The sequence below is a fragment of the Filicampus tigris genome, chromosome 20 (assembly GCF_054856515.1).
Source record: "Filicampus tigris isolate MCC_2025a chromosome 20, RoL_Ftig_1.0, whole genome shotgun sequence".
Classification (NCBI taxonomy): domain Eukaryota; kingdom Metazoa; phylum Chordata; class Actinopteri; order Syngnathiformes; family Syngnathidae; genus Filicampus; species Filicampus tigris.
The window spans coordinates 14,634,245-14,649,716 of record NC_141236.1 but is presented as its reverse complement, the minus strand read 5'-3'; the positions used below and the strand labels follow the sequence as shown (position 1 = coordinate 14,649,716).

The 15,472-nt window shown below is 54.9% G+C and overlaps 1 protein-coding gene across 1 annotated transcript in view; it reads right to left on the bottom strand.

Annotated features, from left to right (window-relative positions):
* Nucleotides 1-15,472, bottom strand: part of afdna (afadin, adherens junction formation factor a) — a 44,145-nt gene that overhangs the window by 3,960 nt on the left and 24,713 nt on the right. The window contains 16 exon segments of the mRNA XM_086019394.1: nt 377-935; nt 2,883-3,017; nt 3,933-3,971; nt 4,574-4,753; nt 5,091-5,302; nt 5,392-5,669; nt 5,894-6,078; nt 6,080-6,291; nt 6,429-6,576; nt 6,660-6,854; nt 7,117-7,208; nt 7,565-7,765; nt 8,342-8,460; nt 9,108-9,181; nt 9,274-9,339; nt 13,677-13,757. Coding sequence (XP_085875520.1) covers nt 377-935; nt 2,883-3,017; nt 3,933-3,971; nt 4,574-4,753; nt 5,091-5,302; nt 5,392-5,669; nt 5,894-6,078; nt 6,080-6,291; nt 6,429-6,576; nt 6,660-6,854; nt 7,117-7,208; nt 7,565-7,765; nt 8,342-8,460; nt 9,108-9,181; nt 9,274-9,339; nt 13,677-13,757 — 2,776 coding nt within the window.

Here is a 15,472-nt window from a genome sequence, read left to right as displayed (position 1 = left end):
ACTAGGGGGAGCCCACACAATCAGCGCAATGGACTGTTCAACCCATTTCCAGAGGCAGCTCATTATTATACATATCTATCTATCTATCTATCTATCTATCTATCTATGTATTTCTATCTCTCAATTTTGGCTTCTTGGTCCCTAACCACAGCAAAGAGTTCTCTCCCTCTTGTGTCGGGTGCAAAGAGTGTTTTTGTGTGCGTATGGGGCTTGATGAAGGACGGACAAAGAGGAGGACAAACAAGTGGAGGAGAAGCTAGAAGAAGTTTCTAGACGACTAGAAGGGCGCGAGCGATTGAGAGGGAGGTCCGGGCGGGGCCTGCCGAGGGCGCGGTGGCGAGCCTCCCCCTCGCGCTCTCCATTTGTCAGCTTCTACCTTTCACGCCACCTGGGGGGCCCGCGCCGGGCTTGGCGGGGAGGGGGGGCGGCCCTGTACTGTTGGAGTTGTTGGCGCTGGGCGGCCGGAAGGAGCTAGACAGGAAGACGCCGTCCGAGAGCGGCCGGGGTTTGCGCGCGGCGGGCGGCGGCTGCGGCCGTCCGCGGCGCAGCGGGGGGGCGGCGCCGGCGGCCGGGAGGTCGCCGTACGACTTGCGGGTGGCCGACAGCTTGAGCTGACCTGACTGGCCGCCGCCCTCCTCCTCCTCCGCCTCCGCCTCCTCCTCGTCCTCCTCGTCGCCGGCGTAGGCCACAAACTTGGCCGTGTAGAGCGCGTCAGGCGAGGCCGCCTGCGTTTTGAGGTAGGAGGCGTTTCTCTGCGGGGGCGGCGGGGGGCTGTTAGTAGGGTTGTGCGGGGCGGGGGGCCGGTAGTCCCTGGGCAGCGGGGGCCGATACAGACCGGCCGGCTCGTCCGGCGACAGCAGCTTGCGCTCGGCTTCCTCGTGCTGCCGGCGCCGCTCGGCCTCCAGGCGGGCGTAGTACTCCTCCTCCTGTCTCCTCTGGGGGGGACGACAAGCCGTTAGTGACGCCGCCCTCCGTCTGGCGACGCCCCCTTCCCCGCGCGCTGGTCGGCGCTTACCCGCCCGTGTCGGAAGAGCCCCTCCCTTTGCCCGCCTTAGCGCTCACCTCCGTCATGTGGGGCGTGCGCCTCACTCTCAGGGGCCACCTGACTCTCACCGCTGCCGGCATCTCGTTGTCATTAGCGCTCACGCCTTCATCATCATGTGGGGGGGCCCCTCACCCTGGCATCTATCGTCTGGGCACCTCCTTTTTGTCACGCGGGGCTCGGGGCTCGCCTCCGCCTCATTGCTATCGATTGGGCGCACCGCCTCATTTTTGATCTGAGTCTGAGGGAACCCCCGCTTGTCATCTGCTGACTCCCACTTTCCATCATCTAGGAAAACCCAAAAATGTGCCCCCCCCCCCCCCCCCCCCCCGATCATAACCTTTGTCATCCGGGGACACTGGCCCGTTCGCCGGCAGACACGCCCCGCTCTGTTGAGACTCTTTGCATTTCGGGGCCCCTCGGTACTCGCTCCCACTCTGCCGTTGACATCAACTAGACACCCCAAATCCCGCCAACGTCCACCACTGCCCCCACTGTGTGGGCGTGTGCGCCGGTGTGGGTTGTGGGGCGCTTTTCGATGTCAGCCACCATGCTGCCTCCCGATGACGTCGCCTTCAGCTTGGCCGATCGGGACTCACAGCAAACAATCTTTGCAAACAACCTGAGGCTTTTGGCGAACATGGATGACAAGGAGCGGGTGCTTGGCATCGGGGGGGGTAAAAACGTGCGTGCGGCGTATGTGGGGAGGGCCGGTGGGTGGACAGATGGTGATAATGATGACAAGACCAACTTTGGGGCACCCCAAGCAAGCGACTGAATGACTCCTGACATGACGACAAACATGCTGGAGGTGAGCGCACGACGACGGGGGCGCGGGGGGGGGGGGGGGGGGGGTCGGGGAGCGTTGAGGGCAGTCGCGGGTGGGCAACGTGCAATTGCTAATTCACATGAAAACACACGAAGGGGCCGTCCGTGTCCGCGCATGCGCAAGTACAAAGACGATCGCGTGCGACGCGGACGCTAAACTCGACTTTTGCCCACCGCGAGCCCGAACAAAGTCCGCTTTGGGAAAACCTTGCGATTGGGAACGGCCGCCCTCGCAGAACGGAACTCAAGACTAGTGCAGGAACGAGCAACTTTGGGATGGCTTCACTTTGCCACCATTAGCGTCGAAACGCGGAATTCACCAAGGCCGGTCTGCAAAATGTTTGCGGCGACCAGGAACCTTTCGAGGTCGCCGTTAGTCATCTCGTGTCTCGGAAGGCATAATTGCACATTTGGGGTGTGTGTGTGTGTGTGTGTGTGTGGACATGGCCTCGGTAATAAAATATTGCAACAGTCTTCCTTTGGCAAGAAATATTTGACAACCAGCGGTGGGATGATCGAAGCGGCCAGGAAGAGCACGGACGAACGCCCGATCCCACCGGCGGTTGGCGTTGGCGACCAGCGTGGCATTTCCGTGCTCACGCCCACTTCGGCGCGCTCGACAAACACGTGACTTGACCGACATTTTTCTCCTTTGGACACCTTCATGCTCAAAAATGTACACGCATCATACAATGGTTTTTTTTTGCTCCTCGCCTCCACTAAATTTCTTTGGCGAATATTCTCGCCGGTGGGATTCCGGTGGACGATGGAACGTTCGCGCCGTTAAAGCGGAGTTGATATATTACTACGTCATCCTAAAGGTGTAGGTGAGTCACAGCTGATTTGCGGCCACGAACCATGTCGGGGCTCCCTAGACTGACGGCTTCAAGCAAAAGCAAACGAGAACGCGGGTGATGAATTGACAGCGCGTCCATTTTTGAAGGTGTCCAAAGGCGGGCTACGTGAATCCATCCGGAAAGAACTCAATCAACACATGGCGGCGAGGCTCGACCTTCTCCGCCGCCTCCCGCTTGGCTCTCTCGTCCTCCCGCCAGCGCCGCTCCTCCTCCTGTTTGCTGCGCTCGTCCGCCTCGCGCTTGCGAATCTCCTCCAGCTGCTGTTTGCGCCGTCGCTCTTCGTCCTGCAGCTGGACGTCGCGCCCAACAAAAAGGAGACAACCGCCGTGCGTCAGTGTGGCTCGCTCGCGCAACAAACACGCAATGGCGCACTTGTCGTGTGCGGAGGGGGGGCGGCAGCATGCACACGTACGCGCAGACGCACACACACAGAGCTGGGCAAAGAATCCATTTTTGCGGAGGCGTTTCCGGTCAAATTGGTTTTGGGTTTGTGACTATATTTTCTGTAGTTTAACCTAGCAAAGCACTTTGTGAAGCGCTACGTGAACTCGTTCTCTGCCAGTGACATATTTTGCCGATGGCTCTGAAAAAGTCTGGTGCTGAATGACTGAATCAAATATATTTCCTTATTTTAGTGTGGAAGTTGATGCCCCAAAAAAAAAAAAAAAAAATCAAGCAAATCCCGGATGGGAAATACTGGAATGATGTCATTTGCTTTTTCTCCAAAGCAAAGCCAACGTCAAACTTTTCTTGTGTTTTTGTTTCAAGGCCGTCTCACCCAGCCCCAAGACACGCATGCACCGCGGCGACACACACACACACACACACACGTATGAATGGACAGCCCCCGCCCCTCCCCTTGCCTGTCATGCATGAAACACGACCCGACGCAGCCATGCAGGGCGCCGCCTCCCTATGCACTCAAAAGCGTTGTCACGGCAACCCGTCAAATACATTTTGAGTGGACAAAGAGACCAAAAACAACAACAACGACAAGCAGCAAACAAGCAAACAAGCAGCAGCCGCCAGCACAACCCCCCACCCCCCGCCCCCGCAAGCACAATGATGAACGGCTGTCCCGATTGGCGGGTGGGAGGCTGGCGGGACACGGGGCAGGTGGGCGCCCGCCCCCCAGGTAGGAAACAGGAAGTGAGGCGGGGTTAACAGGGAGGCTGGCAATTGGTCATTAACAGGAAGAAACATACCAAATCTAGGACAGAGATAGCTGGGACAGCTGTCTGCTGCTGCAGAACAAGAACAGGAAAAAGAAGAAGAAGAAGAAGAAGAAGAAGAAGAGAAGCGCGTGAGAGGGGAAGAAAGGGAGGATGGAACGGGGGAGGGGTCGGGGGTGAAAGGCAAGTGCAGGAAAACACAGAGGCGAATTAACAAAAGCCAAAAAGTGGCGCTGGAAATGAGAAGGCAGGAGGACGGAGACAAGGCAAAACCCGCGGTCGGCCGCACCGGGACCGCCGGCGGCCCCTTTCACGCGCGTCTTTCAACCTCGGAGCGGAGGTGGGCGTGGCCACAGGAGGAAGCCGCGAGCCGAGCCGAGCCGATGCTTTGATGGCGCGTCTCGCAAACGCCGCCGCGAAAGGGGCCGGCGCTGAGCAGCAAGCTCGGTTTGCCGCCGGCTGGCCTTTCCCGCTCGGCCCGCCGGCCAATCGCATTGAAGCGGCTGAACATGGCAAAGCGATGGCGGAAGCGTGTTGCGGATGCGCATTCGGCGGCTGTGCTTTTGAGCAGCTCTCCTTTTTGCTTTGGGCTTTGAGCTTTGGGCTTTGTTTTGTTTTGTTTGTCAAGGTCCCATCAGCAAAGACGCACAAAGTGTGGCGTGCGCTCAGCTCACCCTGGCTCGCTTCTCGGCCTCCAGCCTCTGCATGATCATCATGGTGTCCACGTCCTCGTCGTCCTCCTCCTCCTCGTCCTCGTCGCTCTGCTTGGACTCCTGCAGACGCTTCTGGAACTGCCACTCCAGCATCAGCTTGCGCAGGCGGTCGCTCTCCTCGGCCGTGCGCTCGGGCTTGGCCTGGGCAAAGGCGGCAAGGAGTTGCATTAGGGGGAAACATCAACTTATTTATTTACCCAGGTCGGGTACATATCCAAACAGCATGTGGAATACACGTCGGAAGTACGGCGCCAATAGTGCAAGTCAACGGTGTGTTCGCGTACAAATGCAAACAATCCAGGTGCCTCTGAATTTTCAGCCAAGCCCGTCAAGCTTAGAACGCCGCTGGCTGGGAAGCGCAAACGTTTGTAGGACAAGTGCCCAAATGAAACGAAGCAGGGCCTGATACAAGAGCCCGCTAGGTGGTCGGGCGCAGGCCAGGAGCCTTTCCGGTGGTGCAATTCATTGGTTGGCCTACCTGCAGCTCCTGAATCTCCTTGTCCAGCAGGTCGACGATGTGAAGCTGCTGCTGCTTCTCGGCCTTCTCGCGGGCGTCGCGCTTCCAGGGGTCGGGCGAGAGGCTGTCGCTGCTCAGCTCCTCCTTGCTGATGGTGATGTACTGCAGGTCCCGCCGCTCGATGGTGCGAGGCTGCTGCTGGGGCAGGAGGTCCCGGATCACCGTGTCCATACCTGCGGGCACCCGGCGGCGCACTTCAGAAACAAAGCGCGCCCGCCCAAACGTTTTCTCGAGCCGGCCGGCAACGGAGCGCGCGCGCTACCTGGAGGGTTGGAGGCGGGAGGCGCGGCCGAGCGAGGCAGGCTGGCCATCTTCTCGGGTCTGGATGGGGGCTGCGGGGGCAGGTACGGGTGGGGGGGGCCCACAGAGGCTGGAGGGGGCGCCGGCTGCTGCTGCTGCTGCTGCTGCTGCTGCTGTTGCGGGTACGCATGGGGCGGAGGAGGGGGCATGCCGCCGCCGCCGTTGTGAGGCTGGACGGGCATGACGGGGTTGGCCCGGATCTGGCCCAGCTTCCTCTCCTGCTCCCTCCTCTTCCTCTCCCTGTTGAAATCGTCATCATCACCATCATCATCATAACTTCCAAACAAAGTAGAGGATGCAATTTATGTAGGAAGTTGCCGGACGTTGGATCAGTTTGAAGCGAAATGTGTAAGAATGGGGTCAATTGGCTAGAATGTCAGTGGCAATTGCGCCGCGCACGTCAAAATTGCAGAAGGACCAAAAAAGTAGCATACACATTTTAATTTTTTTTTTTTTTAATGTACCTCTCCTCCTCCAGGCGAGCTTTCTCCTTCTCATACCAACGTTGTTGCTCTTCGCGCTTCTTGCGGTCGGCGGCTTGCTGGGCCGCCGCCGAGTTGACGGGCGGCAGCGGCGGCAGAGGCATCTCGGCGTGGGGCTCGTACGGGTCGTAGGCGTCCGGGTAGGGGGCCGCCGGCGGCGGGGGGGGGCGGCGGCGGCAGGTCCGAGCGGGACGGCGGCTGGACCGAGTGCGGCGGCGGCGCGGCGTGCGGCGCGTTGGGCGTCTTCCAGCGGCCCGGCCCCGTCTTCTGGTTCTTCCCGGACGCCGCCGAGAAGTTGAGGTGCTCCTGGCTGGACGTGGACGACTCCAGCGAGGACGAAACCTGCTGCTGAGGAAGCCAGTGGTCCGCTCCGGCCGCACCTGAAAGCGCAAAAAGCCACATCACAAATGGAGGCGGGAACTCAAGCGGACTCTCGCCCGCCTTGCAAAACGAGGGAAATTTTCAACACTTTTTCTCTCCCTCCACTTTTACCAGCAGATGGCGTTTTTGTTCTTACCCGGAGGTCCCCTCTGGTAGTCCAGATCTCTGTGCTGGTAGTCCAGGTCTCGGTGTTGGTATTCCTGCTGGTAGTGCTGCTGCATGCGCTCGTCCGGCCTCGGGATCCCGGGCGGAGGGTACATGTCCTCCTGGGAGTGGTTGACCCGCTGAGGGAAGGAGGAAGAGGTGCAAAAGGTTGGCAGCGAGCACTTGAGCCGGGCTGCTGCGTTCAGCGGGGAGCGTTTTGGACCTGCATGCTGTTGTGGACGTTGTCCACCGAGGGGAGCCGTTGGCGCTCCTCCGGGGCCTGCCAGTGCTGCGAGGAGCCCGGCCCGGGGCCCACCACGCGGTCCTGGCTCTTGGACGCCGGGACGGTGAAGTACTCGCGGGCGTAGGTTTGCGTGGGGATGGGATACGCCTCCGGGCGGGGGGGCGAAGCTTCATCCTGAGCAGCAGACGGACGATGTTAACCGAGGCTGCGCTTCTGATCAAACATCACCATCGTGACAGTCTCTCGTGCTCGCGCGCTGCTGCTAAAATGCGGTTTTGTCCACTCGGGGCCGAAGGTTCACTCATTGTCGACGCAAAGCGGCACGAGAGAAGCGCAGAAAAATGTTGCCTTGGTGTGCGAGTGTGACTTTCCCGCTCCTGTGGAATTCCTCAGGGGGGTGCGATTGGCCACGAGACCAAAGCGGCGGCGTACTTACGTCGGCGCACAGGTTGCCGGTGGAGACGGAGGTGATCTTGGTGCCGGGACCGGCGGGATACACCGGCTTGCCCGCGGGACTCTGGCCCTGATCTGAGGAGAGGAGAAAAGAGACGAGTGGAGAATGGCCTTGCTGTGGAAATTGCACCTTCAAAAGCCAACCTTGAACTGAAACGCTGCTTATGGACTGCGGGGGGGGAAAAAACATCCAGTCCATTTTATTCATCGCGCGATAAGTCGATACAGTGATTGCGGTGACAGGCCAGATTGGGTTAAATGCATTTTCAAATATGAAGGCATGTTCCGTTTGTAAAATGTCCCTTCATTTTTACGGACCAGCGCGTTGCATTTGGAGAATGTGTCCGGCCACTCATTTCAATCCGACTGATTTGTAGGGAAAAAGTGCAATTGTGTGCAAATGTTGGCCTGCGGCCATGTTGTCTTCTTACTGGCCACGTTGGGACTGGAGCGGTGGTCGGCCCGGTTTTTCAGGAGCCGGTCCTCGCCGCTCATTTTCTTTGGGTCCGGGTAAGCGTCCCAGCCGGCCTGCGGACTCTCCGGGGAGCCGTTCTGCACCGAGCTGCTGTACAGCTCAAAGCCTTCGCTCTTGGGACGCAACTTGCCGTTCTTCTCGCGGCCGCGCTCCGACGCTGCGCACACAGGAAGTCACGCTGAGTCAGAGAGGCCTTTTCACACAATCGCGTCACTTCACAAAAAAAAAAAAAAAAAAAAGATCATAGAAAGCTTTTCCATGTTCACCTAGTGTGTTGCGGGATAACAACATAGCGCCTCTACCAAATCTGTCCGACATCAATCCTTTCTCAATGTTTCAGAGAAAAGTGAACATGGGTTCGATGTTTTATTGCGCTTGATTTGGCTAAAAACATCGAGTGGTTGTAGTTTTTGGTATGAAGGATTGTAACTCACATTGGTTCATCTAAAATGTGTTTTAGAGTGCCAGCGTGGCACCTTTACAAAACCAGGACATGTTGAAATGTTTTTCTTTCATCTACTTGGGGTCACTTGCGCAGCAGTTGTCAAATTGCTGAGCAAAAGGAGGACATTTGTGTTTTGTGTCAAATGTCAAAATGGGCCCAAGCGGAGGCCATCAGCAAGTCAGGGTTTCGGAGACGGAAGGCCAGCGTTAGCAATGAGTTGACGACGGCCTAAAAGACGCTAAGGCGGGCTTGAGGAAGTTGGCGTAATGTGGGCAGGTGTGAGCGTACCTCGCGGCATCATGGGGCTGGGCTGGTTGAGCAGCGTGGCCAGGCCGTGGTAAATGGCTCCCTGCTTGGCCACCTCCAGCGTCACCACCGACCCCGTCCTGGTCATCAGCTCGGCCGCCCTGGAGCGGCGCAGGCGAGGCATCCGCGAGTCAGCGAACGCTCACATTCACTTGCAGTTGGCAACACCACCGAGAAGCGGCGGCGGCGGCGGCGGCGGCTTTGAGGAGACATTGCGGCTACCTTTCGCTAAACCTCAATCTGCTCGTCAATGAAATGAATGCAAATAAATGCCATCGCGCTTCCCGAAAAGCTACCATCAATAATAACAAAAGGACATCGAATGTAAACAATTGAAACTCTTTGCGGCTCGACTCAAATCCGAAACGGGGTGTTTGTGGGGGAAAACAAATCTTGCCTTTCATTTTAGGGCCATTTTGTCATCCTAAAATGGCAATCGTGTATCATTAGGACACCGAGCCACTCAATTTTGTGTGTGCGCGTGTGTTGAATAACGCGCACTATGTCTCCTTCCGAATGATGTGATGTTTTGGACTGGCACAAGCAGCATTTGAAAATGGTTCCCAGGCCTGATCTTGGTGGGACGTGGTCTCGTCTCGTCGCGTCATTTATTTGTCTTGGCACCCGCAAAGCGCCAACATGGGGTGTGTGCGTGAGGCCGACATTGGCTTCTGGAGTCTAACAGGCACCAGCAGACTTTTTTTTTTTTTTTTCTCTGGTTGCGTTTTTTTGGGACGTCGCGTCTCACCTCTCTTGCGACAGGCCCACCAGGCTGCGCCCGTCCACGCTCAGCAACTGGTCGCCGGCGGCCAGACGCCCATCCTACGCGGACAGAAAAAGAAATGGTTCAGTTTGTGTGTGTGTGTGTGTGTGTGTGTGTGTGAGGTTGCGTCCAACGTCTGCGCGGTCCCAACCATGTCGGCGGCGCCTCCTTTGACCACCGACTTGATGTAGATGCCCAGTTTCTCCTGGCCGGCGCCCTGTGGGAACACACGCACGTGGTGAAAATGAGGAGCACGTGAAAAGTGGAAACGCGCGGGAGCGGCCGTCAAGCAGCTGAGCTCACAAACGGATGCACGCTGCGTCTAATCAAAACGAGTTTCCAGCGGCAACAAAGAAGGCACATTTTTGGGTGGCAGTCCTCTGCACTTTGCACAGTTTTCATTTGCTTATCAAACAAAAAGCATTTACAAGGCAAAAGCTGCTGCACCTTGCTCTGACCAAGACTGGTTTGCTTCAAGCGCCTCAAATGCTTTCATCAGTTTTGGGGGTTTTTTTAGGATGCAATAATCACCTGAGATGTTTTCACGTAGTTTGACTTTTGCTGATTGTTTTTACTGAATAATATGTCGTTTCTATTATGCAAAGACACATTTCAGCTTTGTTGTATTGTTGAGATCAATGACTTCCTGCAGCCGGACGTTGCTTTTCACCGAGTTGAGAAAAGTGAAAACAAGGACTTTTCGTCTGTAAAAATCACAATCAGAAGATTTTTTTAATTTTTTTTTTTTATGCTATTACCGTTAGTGCGCAAGAAGAAGTACCCTGGTAAGAAGTTCCTACTCAGACTTTTACTATGTCATTAGTGGCTAAGACGTGTTCTTACCAAGACCTTTTCTTCAATAATAAGATGTTATCGGACTTCCCTCGGCCCGACGTTCCCTTTGAACAAGTCGGACAAAATTGAGACTATTTGAGACAATGACTTTTGTGTCACAAAATATGTTCCGGAAGAAACGGGCTTTGTGTGTTTTAATAACTTGAAAGGAGCTAAAAGGAGGTCGGACAATGAATGTGTTTGTTTTTATGCAACGATTCAGAGCAATGGACACATACGTGTGCAGTCATGATCCAAGGCATACCACATCATTTGCCAAAACAGGCACCGTGAGTCTGTCCTGGCGTTCAACCAGATGCAAAATGAACCGAGAGGATCATAAGCGCACTGAAAAAAGCAGCTCAAGCTGTCGGCGAGGCCAACAAACGGATTTCGGGCAGATTTTGACCAGCGCAAAGTCGGCCACAGCCACAAACGAGCAGCAAGTCAAGGCAAAACTTCAAAAGGGCTTTTTTTTTTTTTTTTTTCCAAACACTTTTCTTGTTGCTTAGGACTTTCTGTCAATGTCAGGGTAATAAGCATTTTGAGCAATATTGACAGCTATGACAATACTTTTGAGCCCCTGACTGAAATAAAAAGCACACAATGGTGCAAAAATGATCAAATCTAAAAAAAAAAAAAAGGGATGAAAAAAAATTCACAGACAAACACAGAGAAATCACTGTCCAGATGTGAGGCTGGCGGTAAAAGGAAAGAAGCCATCAGTTGAAATCAGAATAGATTCTGCCGAAAACACTTGGGCGGTATTAGTTTTCCTTCAACATGTTGGCGTCATCCAAGTGGAATCGAGCGCAACGGCACTTGTCGTGTCGGTTCCTGAAATGGCTTGCAGTGGCCAAAGGCAGGTTAGGTGGCGTGAAGCACAACAACGCAAAAGCGTTTTGGCACAAGCGCAACGCATTCCTCAGTTTGTCTGCAAAAGTTCACCCTGCTCTTTTGCACCTGTGCCCATTGGCCTCGTGTCGCGCGTGTGCAAACGAGAACACGGCAGGGCCTGAAGGCCAAAACATTTTCATGCCTCAGCCGGCGTGCGCTACAAACACAAGTGCGACTTTGGATTGAACACAGACGCGGGTGCAAATAAAAGCCAAATGCGGCAAAGTGCCTGTTGAAGCTGACAAAGGGAGACTTGGTGAGATGCTGCAACTTTTCCTTCACAGGAAATCAGACCCCCCCCCCCCATTGTTGCTGACCACATGGTGGTTGTGGGATGGGGGCGGGGGCGTGGGCGTGGGGGGGGGGGGGGTATTTTGCCAAGCCATTGTTTGACTTGTGTAAGCGTTCCTTCAGGAAAACAAACAAACACACACGCAAGCTACATTTTTAACAGAGAGCAAACTTTTCGCGCTCTCTTCTTGTCCTTTCGGATCGGGAAGGAGCGTCTGCCAAGGTTCGCGTGACAATCACAACGCAGAAATGCCACTGCTTGCATCATGCTAACACATTATGGAAAACACCAACCACGGGCTCAAAATGAGCATCGAGAGTTGTGATGTCATCTAAGCGTTTCAACACAAACGGTCTGGCAACACATGTAGACTGACAAGATGATACTACTCGCAGTCAAAAGTCAAACCCTCTCCATCGCACGTTCCGGGTTTGTGCTTTTCAACATCTGCCGGCATTTTGTGGTGTTGTTTTGAGTTTAAATCCAGCGCGTCACAAAAAAATAGTCAGGTAGCGATTCAGCCGATCAGGGCGGCGCTCGCATTTTGTCGGCCGCTGATTGGGGGCTGTGTCGTGGCGGTAGAGGCATCGTGCGCAGCTGGCCTTGCTGATCACTTCTACATTGTGTTCACAAAAGCGCCAGATTATTTTCCGCTTCTGGGTTAGGGTGGCAGAGTGGCATCGTGTTTTCGGGGGGAGGTTCTGGAACGGAGGGAGTGGGACTTACTCTATTTTCTTTATCCTCTGCAAAAAAATGAACATTACGACAGATTACAGCAGTTGAGCTGAGAATCGTCTTTGTTTGTCTGCTTGACTATTACACTGCCCCCGGTGGCCACGCCATGCACGCCAGAAGGAGTCACACAGTGCAACTGGGAATTGGTGCACGTTCTCCTTAGTTCTGTCACTACAATCTTTATCTTTGTCCTTAGTGCAAAAAAATTGTTTTGGTCTTAAAGGTAAGTTCAATCATTTCAAGGGGGAAAGATGATTGGAAACACAAATGAAAACTGTATTTCGATTCCAAATGAAATGAGTATGTCAAAGCACAACCGCACCAGTGAGCCCACGCATCGATCGAAAAGCGCAGATGGCCGCAAACGCGTGTGTACCAGTTGAACCATTAGCCGGGCGGCCCTTGGAGCGAACGGAGCAAAGCCACAAAGCGGGCGGCCGTCGCAACACGTGCAAGAGCCGCCCGCGCTCGAGCCGACCGACAAAAAAAACACTTTCAACCTTCACGTTCTCCTTTCAAAGTCAATTCGCCTTTGGAAACATTCCAGGACAACAAGCATACCTGGTCTTTCCTGCCCACCACGGAGAACCACATGTCTTGCTTCACACGCAAGCAAACGCGTCTTTGCCTGTTAGCGAGCACCCACGAGCTCAGTGGAGGACTTGAAAGGCAGCATTGGAGCGCAAACACCTGACAAAACAGGAGGCGCCCAGGAGAAAGGCCAAAAAGGTCCGGAGCAGCTGCAAAAGGTCCGGAGCAGCTGCAAAAGGTCCGGAGCAGCTGCAAAAATTCCTCCGCTAAAGTGCTGCGAGCCGGGACGCCGGCTGCTTGGACTGAGGTGGAGCACTACTTTGCGCGCTCACGCAAACGGCGGGTTACATAAGCGCAGCCCCGTCCAATGAGAATCCAAGCAGCTGTTTGACAAAATTCTCCCTACCTGCCGTTCCTATCGCTCGCACGCACGCACGCACGGACGGAGAGTGCTTCAAAAATAAACAGCGCGGAAAAGGCGGCTTCCTCCCGACATCCTTCCTTCCCACGCAGGAAACAGGAAAGACGTTTTCTATTGAAACTTCAGCTCATTCCCCACACGTGCGCTGCAACGGCAACGCTTGCTAAAGACAAGAAAATGCAGAAAATGAAGCAAAAAGATTTGTGCATTCCTTTTCCTCCATCTTTTACAACTCACAGAATAACCTGTTTATTTGCATTTTTTAAACCGCCATCCCACTTATTTGCAGAGTCTTTTTTTTTTTTTCCCCACATAGATGAGATTGATTAGCCCGTCGATGCCACTTCTCATCATGTGTTAGCGTTAAGCGAAGACAAAGCGCCGCGGCCGTTTTTGAAACGCACAACGTTAGGTTCAGTTTGACACAAATGATTTCATGCGAGCCTTACGGATTCAATTCAAACATTTCCAGGCCTCAAGATTTGCTTCAACGACATCTGGATGCTGTTTTCTTTCCTTTAGTCGTCTACCCTCGCCAGCCCCGCTTCCCCCCCGCCCCCACGTGTTGATTTGTTGTTGTGTTTGGTGGGCGAGTAGCGACACATGTGGACAGTGACCCGCAGCGGTGCTTCAACAAAGCCACGAAACAAAACCTTGCGGTGCTCTTGTGTTTAGTCTCGTGCGCTTTTGTCAGACTCAACAGCGAAAGGCGTCTCCGGCCAACGCGCAAGCTTTCCGCTTATTTGCCGACCGGCCGCCAGCTCTTTATTATTCCGCAAAGTTCCCGAAAAGCTCAAAGGAGAAGTGGGTGCGGTGCGCGTGCGGGCTCGCCGCTCGGCCTTACCTTGGCGGCCACGATGCTGAGGCCCATGCCGTTGTGCTTCTTCAGCGTCACCGTCACCACCTCCGGCTCCTTCCTCATTGGCTGAGCACACGCGCGGAAGAGAGGAGGAGAGAGAAAACAAGAGACGGCCGTGAGTCGCCGGACGCTCCTCCAGGAAAGCGCGCCAATCTCGGGCGGACCGGCGAGGCGTACATAAACAACCAGGACGAGGCGGAGGCGGCGGAGGAGGAGGAGGAGGAGGAGGAGGAGGAGGAGGAGGAGGAGAACCGCTGCATGCCAGTCAAAAATGGAAACCGCAATACAGCTGCGCACACACACACACACACACACACGCAGAGGAATGTGCAAGCATTCACACACACTCTCACACATCATTTTCAGACTCAAGTGCACTCACTCACTAACAAGCTTACATGCACGTGCACACACACAAACATGGACACACGCGCACAAAGACGCAGGTATCCCCATACACACTCACGTGAAGACGCACACTCTGTCACACAAACATTCCTACGCGCACGCGCACAGATGCGCAGGGCGTGTCACACCAGAAAAATCTTCTCTCCATGGCTGTCCAACACAAACGGGCTGGGGGCAGACGGCAAAACGAGGCGTCTGCGTCCAATTAGTGCGCGCGCGTGCGTGCGTGCGTGCGTGCTGTTTTCCTGCCTCCTTTGTCCGCGTCGTGTCCTGGTGTGTGGCGAGCGCCCGCAAGACGAGAGCGTCCGCAACAATGACTCACTTTGGCTGAAAAGCGCTGCGGCGAGCATCGAGTGACGTACGACTTTGAGCGTCGACATTTCCCGGACGTTTGGCGAAAACCATCCCGGCCGCTGAAATGGACGCTTTGCTGTTTACGAGGCGGCCGCCGACGAGAAGGAAAACAAACTCCCACAAAGTCGCTGGGGCGCCACAAGCTGAGCAGGGTGGGCCGCACCCACTTGGGCAGATGCTGATTTTTTTTTTTTTTTTTTTTAATGGGTCCAATTGGTGGTTGCCAATCTCACATTCTAGTGTGACTTTTGACCATGTATGGCTAAGCCCGGTGAGTGACATGGGCGTCAGGGAATGAGAGTTGACGGGTTGGCCAGTTAAGAGTCAATCCTGCCTTTCCAGAGAGCACCGCCACACACCAACAGGAAACGTTGGCGTTTTTGGGCATCTTACTGCTCTGAGGAATTTTCTGCCTTTGGAGGTAGCATCAGAGCTTTGGTACCATAAAACCTGGGGGGGGTGCAGAGTGCCTCATTGTCACAGCGTAGACAACCCGGTAGGATGCATTCCGGCCACCAGAAGCGGATTGAACAGTGGCGTTTGATTGACAACGGAGTGGGCGCGGTTTCGGCTCATTCAGCGGACACGCCCCCAGCGTTCAAAAACGGAGAGAGAGTGGCTTGATTTGTCATCGTTTTATCTACTTGGCCATCATTCCAACTGTACTCAAAGGTTCTCCTGCCCTGTTGCGTTGCAAGCAAAAAAACCCAAAAAAAAAGCCATGCAATGACGAACACATTTCCAGGCGGTGGGCTCAAGTTTGCATCAAATGAAAACTCGCCGTCTCGCCGTGCGGCCGCCATCCTGGCCTCACTAATGATTTTGTGCGTGATTAGGTGGTGTCGGCAAGTCACTTATTAAACGGGCCAATTACAGAGAAGGCGTGCGCTTCATAACTTAAAGGCCCTCTCATTTTGTGCGACAAGCTCACTCACTCGTGCATTTAACGTGCGTGTTTGTTGTGTGCGTGTTGAGTGGAAATGATCCCTCTGAGGATGGGAGCCGGGACCACACACGCA